This window comes from Natator depressus, chromosome 12, assembly GCF_965152275.1.
Source record: "Natator depressus isolate rNatDep1 chromosome 12, rNatDep2.hap1, whole genome shotgun sequence".
Lineage (NCBI taxonomy): Eukaryota > Metazoa > Chordata > Testudines > Cheloniidae > Natator > Natator depressus.
Window position 1 is genome coordinate 26,447,888 of NC_134245.1, and position 15,793 is coordinate 26,463,680.

Genomic DNA, 15,793 nt, shown 5'->3' on the forward strand with positions numbered 1-15,793 from the left:
ATAGATTACAAATCATCTAGCACAATCCCCTGAGGCTAACTGAGCCTTTAAGGAACCCCGCAAATAGTTGGGTGGGCATGAACAACTCTTTATCTGCTGAAAAAACCTTTAACTTGTTTATAAATAACAATAGCCCACTTGGACCCATCACAGATTATCTCTAGTTTTCACCTCATGTTTCCTGGTGCCTCTTTTGCTATATGCTGAAATCTACTGAGGGGATACACTACCGTGATTGTCAACCAATGTGAAGTTGCTATCTTCTGTGGTCAGGGAATATTTGAAGTTAACGCCAGGCAACATTTCATCCTTGTCAGTAGCTGAAATCCTGATTATTACCTATAAAGATTCCAAAGTTCATAAATTTCAGGTATGCAGTGAACACAGTGGTAAAAACACTCATTATGTAATGCAATAGCTTGTGCTGGGCCTTTCATGGACCATCTGCAGTAAGAGGTTGTGTGAAGCTGCATCACTCCAGAGGGGCCCCCAGAGAGGCGCAGTGCCTCCTGGGGCCTCCTATCCTTTGCAGTGCAATAGGAGTAATTTGATTATAGCCCTCTTCAAAGGGCTGCTTCCTTCCCCCGTTGCATGACTAGTCAGATCCACTGGCTGATGTGGAGGGAGAGTCAGAAAGATGGGTTTGCCTATTCCCTGCTTACGTACTTTTTATGGAGAGAAACTGGTGCAGAGCCTCTATGCTCCCCCCACAGTAGCATGTGCTAAAAGCCAGGTAGCGTCAATCCTGCCACACACAAAGGAAAGGGATTCTCTCTCCTACTCTGCGGTGTGGCTGTGTTATGGCTTGAAATTAACCATAAAGAGAGAAAACTAATGTTCATTTAAATATCTTTAGGTGGAGTTTTTCTGAAGTGCCTAATGGATTTAGAGCACTAATAACAGTGAATGTCTAAGACTTCTGCTCCTAAATTCCTTGCTTGCTTTTGAAAATCTCCCCCAAAAACTGAAAACACACAATACAGCTACTGCATGTATGGCAGATGAATAATCTATATGACATCAATAAATGATATACCAAAAGTATTTCAAAATCAAGTTAAAGATCAAATACTACCCCTGGGTCTGTACACACAGCTCCCATCAACTGGTAGAATCTGGCTCAAAGACTGTAAATTAATGAATATAAATAAAAAAAACTTAATGTAAAAGCTGCAGCTGAGGAACCCATGACACCTAAAAAATACCAACTGTATTTGTTGGCACACAAACTGGGCGCTGACGAAATTTGCAGTCTTAATATTTACTCTTTTTTTCTCCTGCCTATGTTACATAGCTCAGGTTTTGCATGTATGAATATTAGGTAGATGAAAATGAATTGCTGGTAATAACTGCCACCTTGTAGGGTTAACTGAACTGGAATGGCTAATGTGCATGCATACTGCCGACCTTCTGCTCGATGGGAGGGAGAGGGATGGTGGGGGTGTGTGGCGGTGTGTGAAGTGATAGGTCTGTATTATAGCAGCGAAAAGTCCTGAGTGCTGACAGCTCGGAAATCAATGGAGTAGCCACTGGAAGCACATGCAGATCAGTATTTAGGATTAGCAAACAGGATAACTCTTATCTAAAGAGTTGTGGTTTAACTTGTGTTTGAAGGTATATGGTTAAGTATAAATGGAAACAACCCTCTCATGTATTACCTACCTTTCCCGGTGCGGCATTTTCACACACTTTGGGCTCATAAGGATAAGCAAATTCTGGAGCATTGTCATTTTGATCAAGAACCTGGATATAAACTTGTGTATGTGATTCTATGTCAGACAGTCTATCTGAAATGATAAACATAAAATAATGGATGATTTATCATTCAGTTGTCTGCAGACTGAGCCCCATACAGAACACTTGTCCTGTGCTTTGCATCATTCATGGAACTTCTTCATAATGAGCAAGAATAGTACAGTATATCACACTTTGATGAATTTATACTCATCCTACTTATTAGATGTGAATTTAGGCCCAGATTTGTTCCTACACAGAGATCCTACACAGGGTTGAATGGGATGAGGGGGAGCTGGTGACGGCTCCCTGATTTACTGTGCTGGACTCTGTGTAGGTTATAACAACCTAGGGGCTGCTCTAAACCATGCCAGCTGTCTATAACCCGAAAGGAATGTATGCCAGTTGAAGATTGCCAAAGTGTAACAAGGAGGCTATCCCTCCTTCCCACTTGCTCCTTGGCTCTTATGGCAGGACTTAAATGTTGAAGGGTCTGGCCTGGGAAGTGGTTACAATGGCTCTACATATGGATGTGAGGGGAATTTTGCTCTCTTTGTACTGTGGGAGTATAATCAGGCAAGATGCTTTTTCTATGACTTATGTTAGAGATCCAGGCATAAAGGTTAGTGGTTTCAAGGGATTCATTGCATTTGTACTGAAGGCTAAGTATTAAATCTGGTTTCTGGATTCTAGAGGGAGAAGACTTGCTGAGCAACCTTGAATCTAAAACATACATTGTATTTTACAGAATCTATACTTCACCTTTTAATGCTGACCAACCAGTGTTCTTGAGTATCATGAAAGTGCCATATTGAAAGTTACATTCACTGAATCCAGTAGAATGTAGGTAATGTGGATTTTTTCCTCCCCGTACCCTTCAGTTTACTAGTACTTTGAACTAAGAGGAAATTATTAGAGGTGAAATTGCCTCTGATGGAGAAGTGGGACAAGGCCACTTTAGAGTGATGCTATGCAGGGTTGCTGCTGTCCCAGCAGCTGTGTAGTGGGATTCTGCCATCTTGCATGCTTTGGAGGTGGAGCTCTGTGCCCTTCCTGCAATAAGTAGGTGTGAATGACAATGATGTGGCAGGCTCTGGGGATGCCTCTGGACAAATCCATTTACCTGAACATCCTGGGGAACAGTTGCTATTCCAGACTGCTTGTTGAGTGTCAGCCATGCACTGGCTCAAAAGTATATCTAGCTCAGCGGTTCTCAAACTGGGGTTGGGACCCCAAAATGGGTCGTAAATAGTGGACGCCAGCGTTGGCGTTACATTTGCTGGGGCCCAGGACTGAAGCCAAAGCCTAAGCCCCACCACCTGGGGCTGAAGCTGAAGCTCCAGGGCTTCAACCCTGGGCAGCGGGGCTCAAACTTCAGCCATGGATGGCAGGGCTCAGGTTACAGGACCCCTGCCTGGGCTGAAGCTCTTGGGCTTTGACTTTGCACCCCCCACCCGGGGCAGCGGGGATGGGGCTTTAGCGTTGGTCCCTCCAGCTGGGGTGGAGGGCCTTGGGCAGACTCGGGCTTTGGTCCTCCCTCCTGGGGTCATGTAGTAATTTTTATTGTCAGAAGCGGGTTGCAGTGCAATGATATTTGAGAACCCTTGACTAGCTTAAAGAAACAAGGTATATTCTGGTTAATGAGCTGAGTGAATTTGCATATTAATAATAGGTCAAATTCTGAAAAAAGCATACTCAGCTCACTTGCTGAAGTACACGTTTGTCGGATTTGAACATTTGCAATGCAAAATCATTCTAAAGCAAACATAGCCACTTTGATCAAAGGGGTGCATTAGCTTGTGTCAAATGTTGACAGGTTTTTTTTTGTTTGGCTTTTTTTTTTCTTTTAAACAATGATCATTCAGAAGAAATATACTGATTTTCCCCCTCTCCCCCCAATGAAACAAGTTTCTAGTTGACACTTACTGTCTGCCATGATTTCTTGGGCTGCCACGGTTAGGTTATGCCAGGCACTGGCTTCTCTGTCCAGAGGCTTTGAGATGAAGATATCTCCACTATTGGATACTTTGACATAGTCCCCACTAGGGCTGGATCTTCGGAGGGTATATCTGTGTTTTATTTAAGAAGGATAATCCTCAACAAAACAAGAATAGTAACAGTGTGTAGCATTTCAGTGATTCATAGCAGAAGGTCTGGAAGTTGTTAAAAATTGTATGATAAACTGCAGATCTGATCATTTGCATTTACCATGCGCTTTGCTAACCATTCTCCTCTCGGACTAACATTTTAAACAGCTTCAAACGCGTGGCAGAGAAATATTTTCTTCTCTTCCAGCCCTCCTCACCAGATAGAATTTCCTCCCAAAATTACCTGGGCCAGAATAGAGTAATTAGCCCAATATATCTTATGTCAGCTAGAAAATTTTCCCAAATTTATGTAGATTGATTTATTTATTACTCCTTTGCTGATTTTAAATTAGTTCACTTTGTTTTAATTTTGGAGACTATACATGCCAAGGCAGTAGTTGCAATATAAAAAATTGCAACAATAATTGTACAAAAACATAAAGTAAGACCTACAGAATTGTGCATTTTCACTTGTCTGCTAATCTGCATAGGCATAATGCGCATGTGCTATCATAGTGACCGTATGTGGTAATTGCATGTGCAAGTGCCCAGGCACTTAACTTTTGTGCAGTTATTGCGTGTGTGTGACTGCACATGCAGATTATGCATTTTTGCATACACAGTTCTGAAAGTTTGGCCAACTTCCTTTATCTTTAAAATGTTGAGAATTTAACAATGTTGTTTGCTGGGAACTGATGTAGTATCCAGCATCATTTACCTAATTTTCCGTTTTGCTGCATCAGGATCTACTGCCAAAACTGTGCCAAGTGGGTTTTTTGGGAGGTAGTTTTCTTTTATTTTATAAACATAGGATGGCTGAGAGAAGATGGGAGGCTCGTCAACATCAAGAATTTCAATGGTAATGGCTGCAATGCTCTTTGGCCCACCAGACTTGAAGAAACGCATATTAACTGTTGGATCAGTTGCTTCAATGTCAAACTTGTACTCTTTTATTTTTTCATAGTCCAATGGCTAAATGAAAAGAGAAACATTCTTAGTCAGTAATAAAAATGCTATATATGCAAACTAAAGCACCGTACTGCAATGTGTGATTTGGAAATGCTAGTATGTTGTAACGGAACTAGATTATCAGGGAATCATTTATTCAGTGAATTTCTCCCATTTTATGTGCATTTATTACTTGAGCAGCTTATGACTTTTTTCACAAATCTAGTCTTTATTCAAAATTCAGCACATAATTCTCAGTCTGTACTTTTATGTTTACAGTTCTGTGGCTACAAGCTTCAGTCAGAGCCAGCTATCTCTGACCGTAGGCAGGATAGCTAGTCTAGGGTGATCTGAGCTAGCTCCTTTCTTGAAAGGTGAGGCTGAAATCCACATCTCTGCCCTTCCCAACTACGTTTCTCCACATTCATTGAAGGCAGGAGATGGGGCTTTCTTGCTTGAGAGCCAAGACCCTTAACTGTAAACTACAGCCAGCAATCCAGCTAATAGTAAACAAACTATACCAGATTCTTATTTCATGGTAGAGGTCTGTTGGTGCCCTACCTACCAAAGAGAGGCTGGCCATGATAGGCCTCTCAGCCAAACTTGCTCACTGTGTGCAGAGTAGATTGCAGCGTTCGTGCTACGTGTGAGAGCATTTGAACTCAGGAGAGATTTGGACATTTTGCCACGAGTTTGGAGTGGTGCAATATTATCAGGGCTTTAATGTAGCCAGAAATGCCTGGAAGTAGGCATGTCCAAGAGAAAACAACTTAATCTACAATGAAAAAAGAATCTGGTATAGTGGTTTTTTTGTTTTTTGTTTTTTTTGGGCTGGTGGGGGGGATTCCTACTGCAAAGCTGCTTCAGTCTGGAGGGACAGTTGAGAACCATACTGATAGTTGGAGTGATTACACATGGGCCTGAATCAAAAAAGCTTGGATCTGACCTAAACGTTGGAGAGAGATTTCACAGCCTGCACAGGATTCAAGAAAATAAAACATCATCTCCAAACAGCTGTGAATGTTGAGATGCTCATAATCTCCAAGTTGGTATTCTGTCCGAAGCATTCAAAAGCCATGTAACAAGTCATCAGAATCATGAGATTTTTGAGAAGTAAAAAAATGTGGGTATATTTCTTTGTCTTCTCATTTTGTTTTTAGGGTTCATTTTCTTTTTTTCCCTTCAACCATAAATGCTAGAAACCTATTTTTTTTTTTTTAATGAAATCTGAGATTCTCCTGTAATCACATTACTGTAAGAGCTGGGGCTTTAAGAAAAACACCAACCATCCCTAATTTTGAAGGTTGAGTCAATCTCCACCTTGTAGATAGTGTAGGTGTAGACAGCAGTGTTTGAGATACCCAGTATTCCTCATATAATACACTAATCTGAAACATGCTAATTAAATAGTGATAAAGGTGTTAAACTTATGACTGGACATAGTGGCAGAGACAATGGCCTTGAAACTGTTACATAAGCATTGATGTTTTGCCTTAGAGGACAGTGCAAACTTATCTCTGGGACAAATTCATTCTTTTGGAAACTCCACCGATTCCAGTGAAATCGCACCATGGATGACTCTTGTCCATTATGTACTTCAAACAATGAACTGAGCCTTTAAGTAGTTCAAGTCCCGACTCCCCTTTTCCCCCACCCCCACCTTCTTCCAGATCATGTGCTCGAGCAGGTGAGGAAGAGTCATGCCTGCTTTGTAATATAAACAGCAGCATTTTCCCCACAGTGGGAGAGGCCTGCAGGGAGGAAGAGATGCTTAGAGACCTGGGGAAGAGCAGCAGTTTGGTGGAGGTGTGCTGGGAACTGCGGTACTAGCGGCTGTGCCTTTAAGGGCTGAGCTTCCCAGATAGCATTTGGGTGGGGCATTGTGAAGCTCTTGTTAAGCTCAGCTAATTAGAAACAGACTCAGAATAAATCACAATAAATCTTGCAAGCACTCGCCACTTTCAGCACTGTGGGATCACTGAACACCACAGAAAGAGGCCATGGAGGAGGCCTAGTGACAAGGCCAATGTTAGCAGCTCTTATGATTTTTACGAAGTCTTTGTGTTTAAGACCCTGATGCTGGAATAGAGGGATCTGAGAATCTCAGCTTCATTTAAAAAAAAAAAAATTTCTAGTCCTGTTGACGACAAAGAAAAGCTTGAAAACATGAAGTGTGTATATATAGTCAAACAGCTCAGGAACCAGGAAGCAAATAAAAACAGAACCGAATTTATAATGTAAAGTAGTATCATGATTTGGGGGGGGGCGGAGTCATGATTTTTGAATTCTTGGGGTTGGTAGTGCTGAAGCTAATGATGAAATGTCCCTGATACCAGTGACGCAGGTTTGGGAGCTTGAGGGCAGGGTTTTGGGGAAGGCCCAGGCTCGTGGAGCCCCTACCACAGTACCTGGAGGTAGTGTGGAAATCCTCCCCTTTGTAGGGGAAAGGGTGGGTAAGGCAGTGAAGACTCAGGGAGGACAAAGTGCTGTAAAACCGTAGAGAAGGGAGAGGTAAAGAGATTAACTAGAAGAGTTTGAATTTTTCACTTCATTTGGACTTTGACCCCAGAAGGGGGTCCGGAAAGTCAAAGCATTAAAATTACTGGCCCACCAAGCTATCCAAATACCTAAGGACAGGGGAAACTAAGACACCAAGCTGAGGGGAATCTGAGGTGTGCATTCTGGCATCTGATCAGGTAAGTCTCCATTATACACTGTGTGGCAAAAATGAGTTTTTTATCCTACTAATACCGAATCAATGCACTTAATATGTATGTTACCTTGAAACTAAAAAAAAAATTGGATTTTTCTGTTCCATATTGTTTTTAGAGTATAGGTTGCCTAGATATCAGTTGTCAACACAACAAACAACACATTTTTCTTTGTCACTAGGAATTGTACCTTCTTTGGCTTAATTATTCCTTCGTTGGTGAATGCATTTGGTATAATTTCAAAGGTATCTCTATAGTGTCCTCTGACAAAATTATACTTCGTGTTTCTGTTTTGTGGCTCATCAATGTCTTCTACTTTCAATCTGCCGACTTCACTTCCTACTCTAATGTTTTCAGGGACTTTAAAGTGGAACGATTCTGTTTTAAAACAAAAAATAAATAAATAAATTTAAAAACCACAGCCCCCTAAACACCACACATTCAAGTGAGAATTCTGTTAATCAATTGTTCATCTCAATTTATTTTTAGTAACAAGAACATAATTTCACAGAGAATACTGAGATACTTTGTCTGCAGGGACAAACAATCTCACTATTCTCTGTGAAATTAAGTTTTTAATTTTAAAAACTGCATTAATGCTCAAAAATGTCAAGATAGCACTGAATGGATTTATTCTGCCCAGGATGTGCATCACAGCTTAATTGCAAAATTCAGGGCCTTTAACCAAACTTATGCATACAGTGCTGGGTGGGGGGCGGGAAATGAGGAATCGGGAAGGGAGGAAGTTCTGTTCAATTCAAGAGATATTTTAGCAATTTTTATAAAGAAATCTTGATTGGATAAACTCTGATGAAACCATTTGTTTTAATCATGCCTGTTCGTGCCTTTCAAACAAAAAATCACTCTCACAACTTACGCTGTTTAAATGTTGGGAAGTTGTCATTGATGTCGGATAAAGTAATGATGACTGTAGCAGTGCTTGAATCCCCACCGTGAAGCCCTGGAGAATCTTTTGCTTTAACAACAATTTCGTATGTAGACTGAGTCTCTCTGTCTAAATCAGCTGTGGCTGTAGAAATCACTCCTTTAAAAAACACATTAAAAAGGATCAGTTTGTGATGTTACGCCCCATATTCCTCATAGAAGTATTGTTATGAGATGAATATGGCCAGGGCTGTCCCTAGCAATTCTGGGGCCCTACGCAGCCCCGCCCCCAGGGAGAGGGGTGTGTGTGTGTGGTGGTGGGGGGAGGGCGGGGGAGCAGGGGGCAGGCCCCAGGCCTCTGCGGAGGGTGGGGCTGTCTTGGTGGGATAGGGGGGAACCACTCACTGGTGGTGTGGCTGGGGCTTGGTCGCTGCACTTCCCGCTGCCGGTGAGTGCAGGCCCAGCCTTACTGCAGCCCTCAGGGGAGTGGGGCTGGGGCTGGGGCAGAGCAGAGGGACAGAGCAGGGACAGGAAGAGGCAGGGCTGGGGTGGGGCAGGAAAAGCTGGAGCAGCACACAGCTGCGCAGGGCACCAGGAAATGTGGTGCCCCAAATTTCCTGGTGCCCTACGCAGCTGCCTACTTTGCATATGGGTAAGGACGGCCCTGAATATGGCACAACTAAGAGATGTTTTATGCAAGATGGGTCATGTGGGGTTTATTGGAAAGGTTATGACTTACTGAATGTGATTATCCAGTTTGTATGCATGTATCATTTCTGTGTCTGAAGTTAGAAATATTGACTATGTAATAATTACAACTGTGTTTTCACCTGGGGAATGCCCACCAGACAGTATGCAAACAGCCTGAATGGGCCATTAGGAAGGACAATGAGACTTTGAAGATGCTAATCTAGCCTCCTTCCTGAGAAGTTTCCTGGGAGGCTGCTTTAACGCTGCAGGGTCAGGTGATTATGTCACCTGGTACTGGACATCATTTTGGACTTCTGGTATTTTTCCACTAGAAGAGGTGGGGGGTCAAACTAGGAAACAAAGGATTCCTGTGATGTGTAAGCCCTATTTAAGGCTGGGGAATGAAATAATCTTGGCTCTCCTCCACTGCTTCTCTCCCCAAGAAGGAAGACTGCTGAAAACACCTGAAGAAACAAAGGAACTAAGCTGCGAGGGTGGGTGGGACAGCAGCTGAGCCCAGGTGAGAAAGGTCAGCCTGTGAAGGGTATAGGAGGAGATTTAAGCTGAATGCAGTGCAGTTTACCTTCAAGAAACTCTACAACCTGCATAAAACAACATTTAGCGTGAGAAATTACTATTTGTAGTTAATTTCTTTAATGCATTAAGCCTAGTTGGCACATTTGTTTTATTTGCTCAGTAATCTGCTTTAATGTTTTCTATCCCTGATAATCACTTAAAATCTACCTTTTTGAAGTTGTTAAACTTTTATCTTTTGTTTATTCTAAAACCTGGTTTGTGTGATTCATAACTAGGGGATGGGGGAGAACGAATTTCATGAGCTTACGCTGTATAGATCTCCATACAGTGGAAGACCATATAATTTTGGGTTTATACTCCAGAAGGTGTCTGCACCGGAGTGATGGGCAATTCCCCGAGCTGAGTCTTTCCACACACTGCTGATTGCAGATTCTGTGTGGTTCTACAGCTGGGTGTGTCCCGACTGCGTGCGCAGCGGGACAGCGTGAGGGAGCCTTGGCTGGTGGGCTCACTGGGACCCCAATATATCAGGTGGCCGAAGTGGGGGGTCCAACCTGTCACATTTATTCTAGCATTTTTCACTTCTTGGCAATCTTCTGTTAGATGTCCCCCTGTGTACTTCTGCTGTTGGCTTTAAGTAGCATTTTGGCTATTGCTTCTAATGCTGTGGTTAGAAATCTGATTTCTAGATGATGGGATGTTTTGTATATCTCCATGCACTATTTTGCATTTTTGAATATTTTGATTACAAAGCCACAAACACTGGCTAAATAGTATTCTCCTATTATAGATATCCTTTGTAGAGGTATTGCAGCTGGAAAAAGTAATGGATCCTTGCACAGTGTACTGCTGGGAATAATGTTACTGGTTTAAACATGTACATCTAATAGCCGTGTTTATTGTATGATGAATGAATTAGGAAACAAATGGTCAGGTATTTGGGAGTAAGGGTAAAGCCCTTTAAAGTGTGTACATGTACTCTGTAGAAGCAGTATTTTATGTACATCTGGATATAATCAGGCTCATGCGCTGCCCCCTATTTCTACTTAGCATGGGAATAATCTGAGGTGTGGCTGGACCCAGAGAACATTGGCAGATCAAGCACATTAACGTGTAACAATAGCTCCACAAAGGTCCTAGAGGGCTTGCAGAGCAAGGTCTCCATGAACTTATTGGAGAAGTCAAGTTCAGTGCTATGTGGCATGCGTATACATCCAGCCAAACTATGGGGCCATGGCTTTGTATGTGAATGCATCTAATGTAACAATAGAAGTCATATGGCATTCAACAAATGATGCAGCCTTTTTCTTTAGTGGAGATCAGTTGACTGTGGGTGGTGAAAAAATGAGTGCTGTGTGCTATCTCAAAGGGTGTCTGGAAAAGCTGTCAGACTTCCTTTTTAATTAATCTATAGACACAACCTCAGCTTGAAGCTGCTATTTATAAGCATAAACATTCTGGGAAATGGTAAAATTCATTTACATATTTCAAATAATGTATTTCTGTAGGTTGAATATTTATAGGAACCCTCCTGCTGTACTATATCATCAAAAAGGTGACCATTGCACTTATTGGAAAAATTAGTGAATCTATGCCTTGTTATTGGTATGAAGACAGTGGGAGATAACTCTCTGCCCCATATAGCAAACAGCATGATGGTAGACCTAAAATAGAGGTAAACACAGTATTTATAAAAGTTAACTACAATCCTGAGTGGTTTTACAAATCTCCTATAAGGCAGACATGACTAACTCAATTGTCAGTGCTTAAGGGCCAAATCAACTGCTGGAAGTCTACCTGTTATCCCCCCCAGTGAGATGCATAAACTGGATTAGTTAGGTTCAGGGGTCCCAGGACAAAGACACTTGGACACAGATAAAAGGATTGCCTCTCTATGAGCTCTTCAGGGGGAGACAATGAAAGTCAGACTGAGATGGGGGCAGAGGCTGGAGAGGTGCAGACTCTTGTCCTGGGACAAACTTGCACATTTAGGCAAGTAAAGATTTACGGGAGATAACAAAAGCCTATATGCATACTGTGTTAACCTTTTCCCTCTCTGTTATGTTCCTATGGATACATTATTAATACTTTTGTTTTGAAGAGGCTGTTCTCTGTCACTGCATTTACCAGCTGGTCACAGCTGCCAAAGGGAAATCTGTAGCAGAGGACTCCTGGGTGGCGAACAGGGCTACTGTGACATGAGGACCCCGTCTAAAAGTGGGGTTATTTGTGGGATTCCACCCTGAGAGAAATACAGGCATGAGCCTGTCACTTAGTGGTGCCCATGGAGAGATTGAATGAAGGGTCTAGGATACAGCCACCCCTTGCCCTATAACAGGTTTAAGAATTTCAGTGATGTACAGTGTTTCTGTGCTATCTTGTTCTTATTCCTGGTCAGTGGCTCACTCAGAACAGAAGTTGTTGGCTAAATTCAGCTCAATTCAGCCTTGAGCTATTGTGCCTTCGCTGCACCTGCCTTCACCAGGGGGAAATGCACCCCTTTACCTTCCCCTTCCAGCAATTAGCACACAAATATCTTTTGGTTTTTCAGTTCACTTTTACATTCCTAAATAATACAGACAGTGGCACTTTGTCACTGTACCAGAACAAAACCTCTCTGTAAATACATACATTCTTGCTGATAACTAAACTTCCAACTCCTTCTCCCGCTTGGCTAGAATGATAAAGGCTTAAACGTGTGACATTTTGTAACGTATATGGTAAAAGTCGAAAAATGTGTGTCATGCCTACCAGATTCATCAACTGTGAAATAGCGCTCTCCTTGAATAACTTGGTATATAACTGTGGCATGACCTGCAACTGTTGGGTCATCAGCATCCACTGCTGTCACTTTGGTGACTGAAGTTCCTAGAGAAGGAATTATCAAATGATACATTTTACTAAAAATCCCTTCTGTTAAACAGAAACATAAGGAGAAATGAGTAGTCAAAGAACTTACCTACTGGTGACATTTCTGGGACAGAACCATTGAATGCTTTTTGTACAAACACAGGAACATTATCATTAACATCGTAGACTTTGATGATAAATGTGGATGGTGGCTCCAGTGCCTTGTTGGTTGTTCTGTCAATACAGTGAGCTGTCAGATTATACTCTGATTTCTTTTCTCGGTCCAGCCTCTCAAATGCATACACATCTCCGGTGTCCTCACGGACTTTAAAGATGCTGTTGGCATATTCCCCCTCAAGAACATACATAGCATTCTTCTTCCTTGCACTTGATGTGATCTAGAAAGCATAGTTGAGGGAGTTAAAAGGTGAGTTTTAAAATCTGAAAACAGAACACTTTCAGCCTGGAGATGGACATAATATTCGCACAGATAAATTCAGCAACTAGCTAAAGCCATTACTTTAGTTCATCTATAAATAATTTGCAATTGCTGGTTTGCACAAATCAAGTATAAATTAGGGAATTCCTGCCTCATTTTCCCCTTTGAAGGATGGGCAGTTATCCAATTTGCAATCAGAAAGGCGAGATTTATATACGCCCAGAAGTGCACCACCAAACTTTACAGTTGGGTTTTTGAGGCCATTTGATGCCTATATCGCTTTTCCACTATCACCTCTTCCTAGCTACTCTTTTTATAAGTTCAATCCAGCTATTAGCAATCTACATTGTCCCACTAAAAATGGCCAGAATTTTCAGACCTAAATGCGGAGACTGGAAACGCTCACCAGTTTTGTTTTTCCAATAATGTTGTCTTATCCCAAGTCTTTCAAAAGTGACTAATGACTTTCTGATTTCCAGAAAGTGCCCAGCACCCACCTTCTGAAAGTTTGGCCCTCTTTTTAATAAGGTTTCCTAAGCTATCATCCGAAATCACTAGTTAATTTTGAAGATCTAGGCTTTCTTGGTTTTAATGCCATTTTTGTAAACCTTACCCAAATGTTGAACCAGAGCAAGTATGTGACATTTCATCTGAAAAAATAAATGGACTTGATGAACAGTTGAGGATTTTTATAATTTCTGTAATGGAAATATTATGCAAACACTCAACTTCGGATTGCTATGATCATTAGGCATGTGTTCCACTTATCTCAGATTTTGGATCATGGGGTCAAATCCTGACCCCAGTGAATTCAATAGCAAAACGCCCAACTGGGCCATGGAATCCAGGGCCCCTTGGAGTGGTGGATCATCTGTCACACCCGAGTATTAATAATGTATTTTTTTTCTACTGCTATTTGGGTTATAGTAGTAACCTCAATGTGCTAGGCGCTTTCAAAGCATGTAATAAGACTTAGTAGTTTACAATTTAAGAAGATGAATAACATAAGAAGGATGGAGGAAGAGGGGGAAAAAATATATGATCAACTTTTTAAAAATAATTGAATCCACTCCCCCTACTGGTTCTGTGCATTATTATTAATCTGGAGGTAACTTTATGATTTTTCTATTTCCACATTTTATCTCCCAATTCCTGACAGAAGATTTAAACCACTTAAAATAACACTTATTGTACAATGATATATGTACTCGATATATTAGCACTCTGATTCCATTTATTGCAGTTGGATACTCGCTGGCAGTCCTTATAATTAACCAAGAATTTCCAGTCCTACATCTCTGATATTATCAGAGGTTGCATTTGCTTTTGTGTTTAGCATTTCTGCTTTAGCTTGCTGATGGTCAGGCTATTGCTGTTTAAACAGTTTTTTTGTTTACACCGTCCCTTTTTGTAGTATGTCATGGAATTCTTCTTCCTTTAGTCCCCATTTTACGTCACGTTTTTTGTGGCTCCCTGATCCTGTGGCTGCTGAGGGGTGACTTAGAACTCCTAAGATGCAATTTAGGGCAGCTTGAACTCTGCTGGCTCACAGTGACTCCAGAGGTCATTCTGGCAGCCAAGGCTTCTCAGGTTGTTGGGATGCCCCAGCACATCCCCTGCACCACGAACCATACTGATGTGACCCAGAGCCTTTACACCGGCTCTGCACCATTCATATATTTCCTTAGTGAAGAGAGATGCTTATGATGGCTTTAAAACTAGTCCGATTTTAAAAAAAACAACCCTTCAATAAGTAGATTCTATGCAGGTATTTGTATATTTCAACACGTTCCTTCAAAGTTAATTTTGTGATTGAGTTTGTGGGAAGAAAGTTCTCTTCATTGAAGGGTTTCCTAACTTCGTAAAGTGGTCTTAAGCCTAGGTGCTATGATTTTGATATGAAAGTCTAGCTAAAGAGGGAGAGAGATTATAAAATTTGGTGGGTTTAATACTTTTCATTAGCTCTTACTTTTCTCACTGGTAGAATCTGCCCAGATAGATCATGGTCCGATTAGTGGAAAAAGCTTATTAGATTGGCTAGTTCATCCCCATAGGGAGTCGTGCCAGATTGTTCCCTACAGCAGTCTTCTTTTAAATGTGTCAGAAAAATTAGGCTTCCTTCATGTTGTTGTGGGTGTTGTCTAGCTCCCAAGCAGATGCCTGAATATTATTTCTTCATGGGATAAGTGCTTCTCCACTGACGTTTTTTGCTTTGGATCAGCCCTTCCCCCTTGCAATGCTCCAAGGAAGTGCCCTCTCTTGATATGTTTTCAGGTGACTGATAAGACAGTCTCACAGGATTTTGGCTAGCATCCCATTACTGTGTCCATTCCTACTCTAACTGAGCTACGAAGAATAGAAGATTCTCTGCTTTACAGTATGAATTCTTTTCTTATTATACTTGGTGATGTAAATTTTTCATTCCACTGTTGTCCTATTAGCACATGGGGGAAAAAAACTCCCACCACATATTAAAGGTAGGAGCATACTCTTTGCCTTCTCTCTCAATCTGTTTTACTGATTCAATGTAAAGCACAGGGACTTCCAAAATTGCCTTTGCTAAAATCGTGGGGATGAACCTACAGGGAAAGCATCCCAGGTCATAAAAAATAAAATCAAACTGTATGAGCATATTCCTACTGCTGTCACTCAATTTTACATGCCTGCTGCTGTGGCCTTTATTTAAAGACTTAAGTGTTCAGTCCAATGCACTGAATGCAGACTTTGGAAAAGTAATCAAAAGCATTCCACTGCTGGAAGACCACAGAGCACCATACAAAGTGAATTATTCTCTTATTTAGGACAGCACCAGGAATAGAGGTGTTCTCCTCAATCTCCTATGGAATTGGTCTGAAATGAAACAGAAATGCCCTGTGTTAGCTGAGAATACCCTATGGCCTCTTTCTGTCTCT

General features: G+C 41.5%; 1 protein-coding gene across 1 annotated transcript in view; it reads right to left on the reverse strand.

Moving 5' to 3' along the window:
* Positions 1-15,793, reverse strand: part of CDH5 (cadherin 5) — a 52,765-nt gene that overhangs the window by 4,226 nt on the left and 32,746 nt on the right. Inside the window, exons 3-10 of the mRNA XM_074968796.1 lie at positions 12,552-12,840; positions 12,344-12,460; positions 8,358-8,525; positions 7,671-7,858; positions 4,540-4,793; positions 3,661-3,803; positions 1,663-1,787; positions 231-339 (exon numbers count right to left, since the gene is read on the reverse strand). Of these exons, the coding sequence (XP_074824897.1) occupies positions 231-339; positions 1,663-1,787; positions 3,661-3,803; positions 4,540-4,793; positions 7,671-7,858; positions 8,358-8,525; positions 12,344-12,460; positions 12,552-12,840 (1,393 nt within the window). The remainder of the gene's footprint in view (positions 1-230; positions 340-1,662; positions 1,788-3,660; positions 3,804-4,539; positions 4,794-7,670; positions 7,859-8,357; positions 8,526-12,343; positions 12,461-12,551; positions 12,841-15,793) is intronic.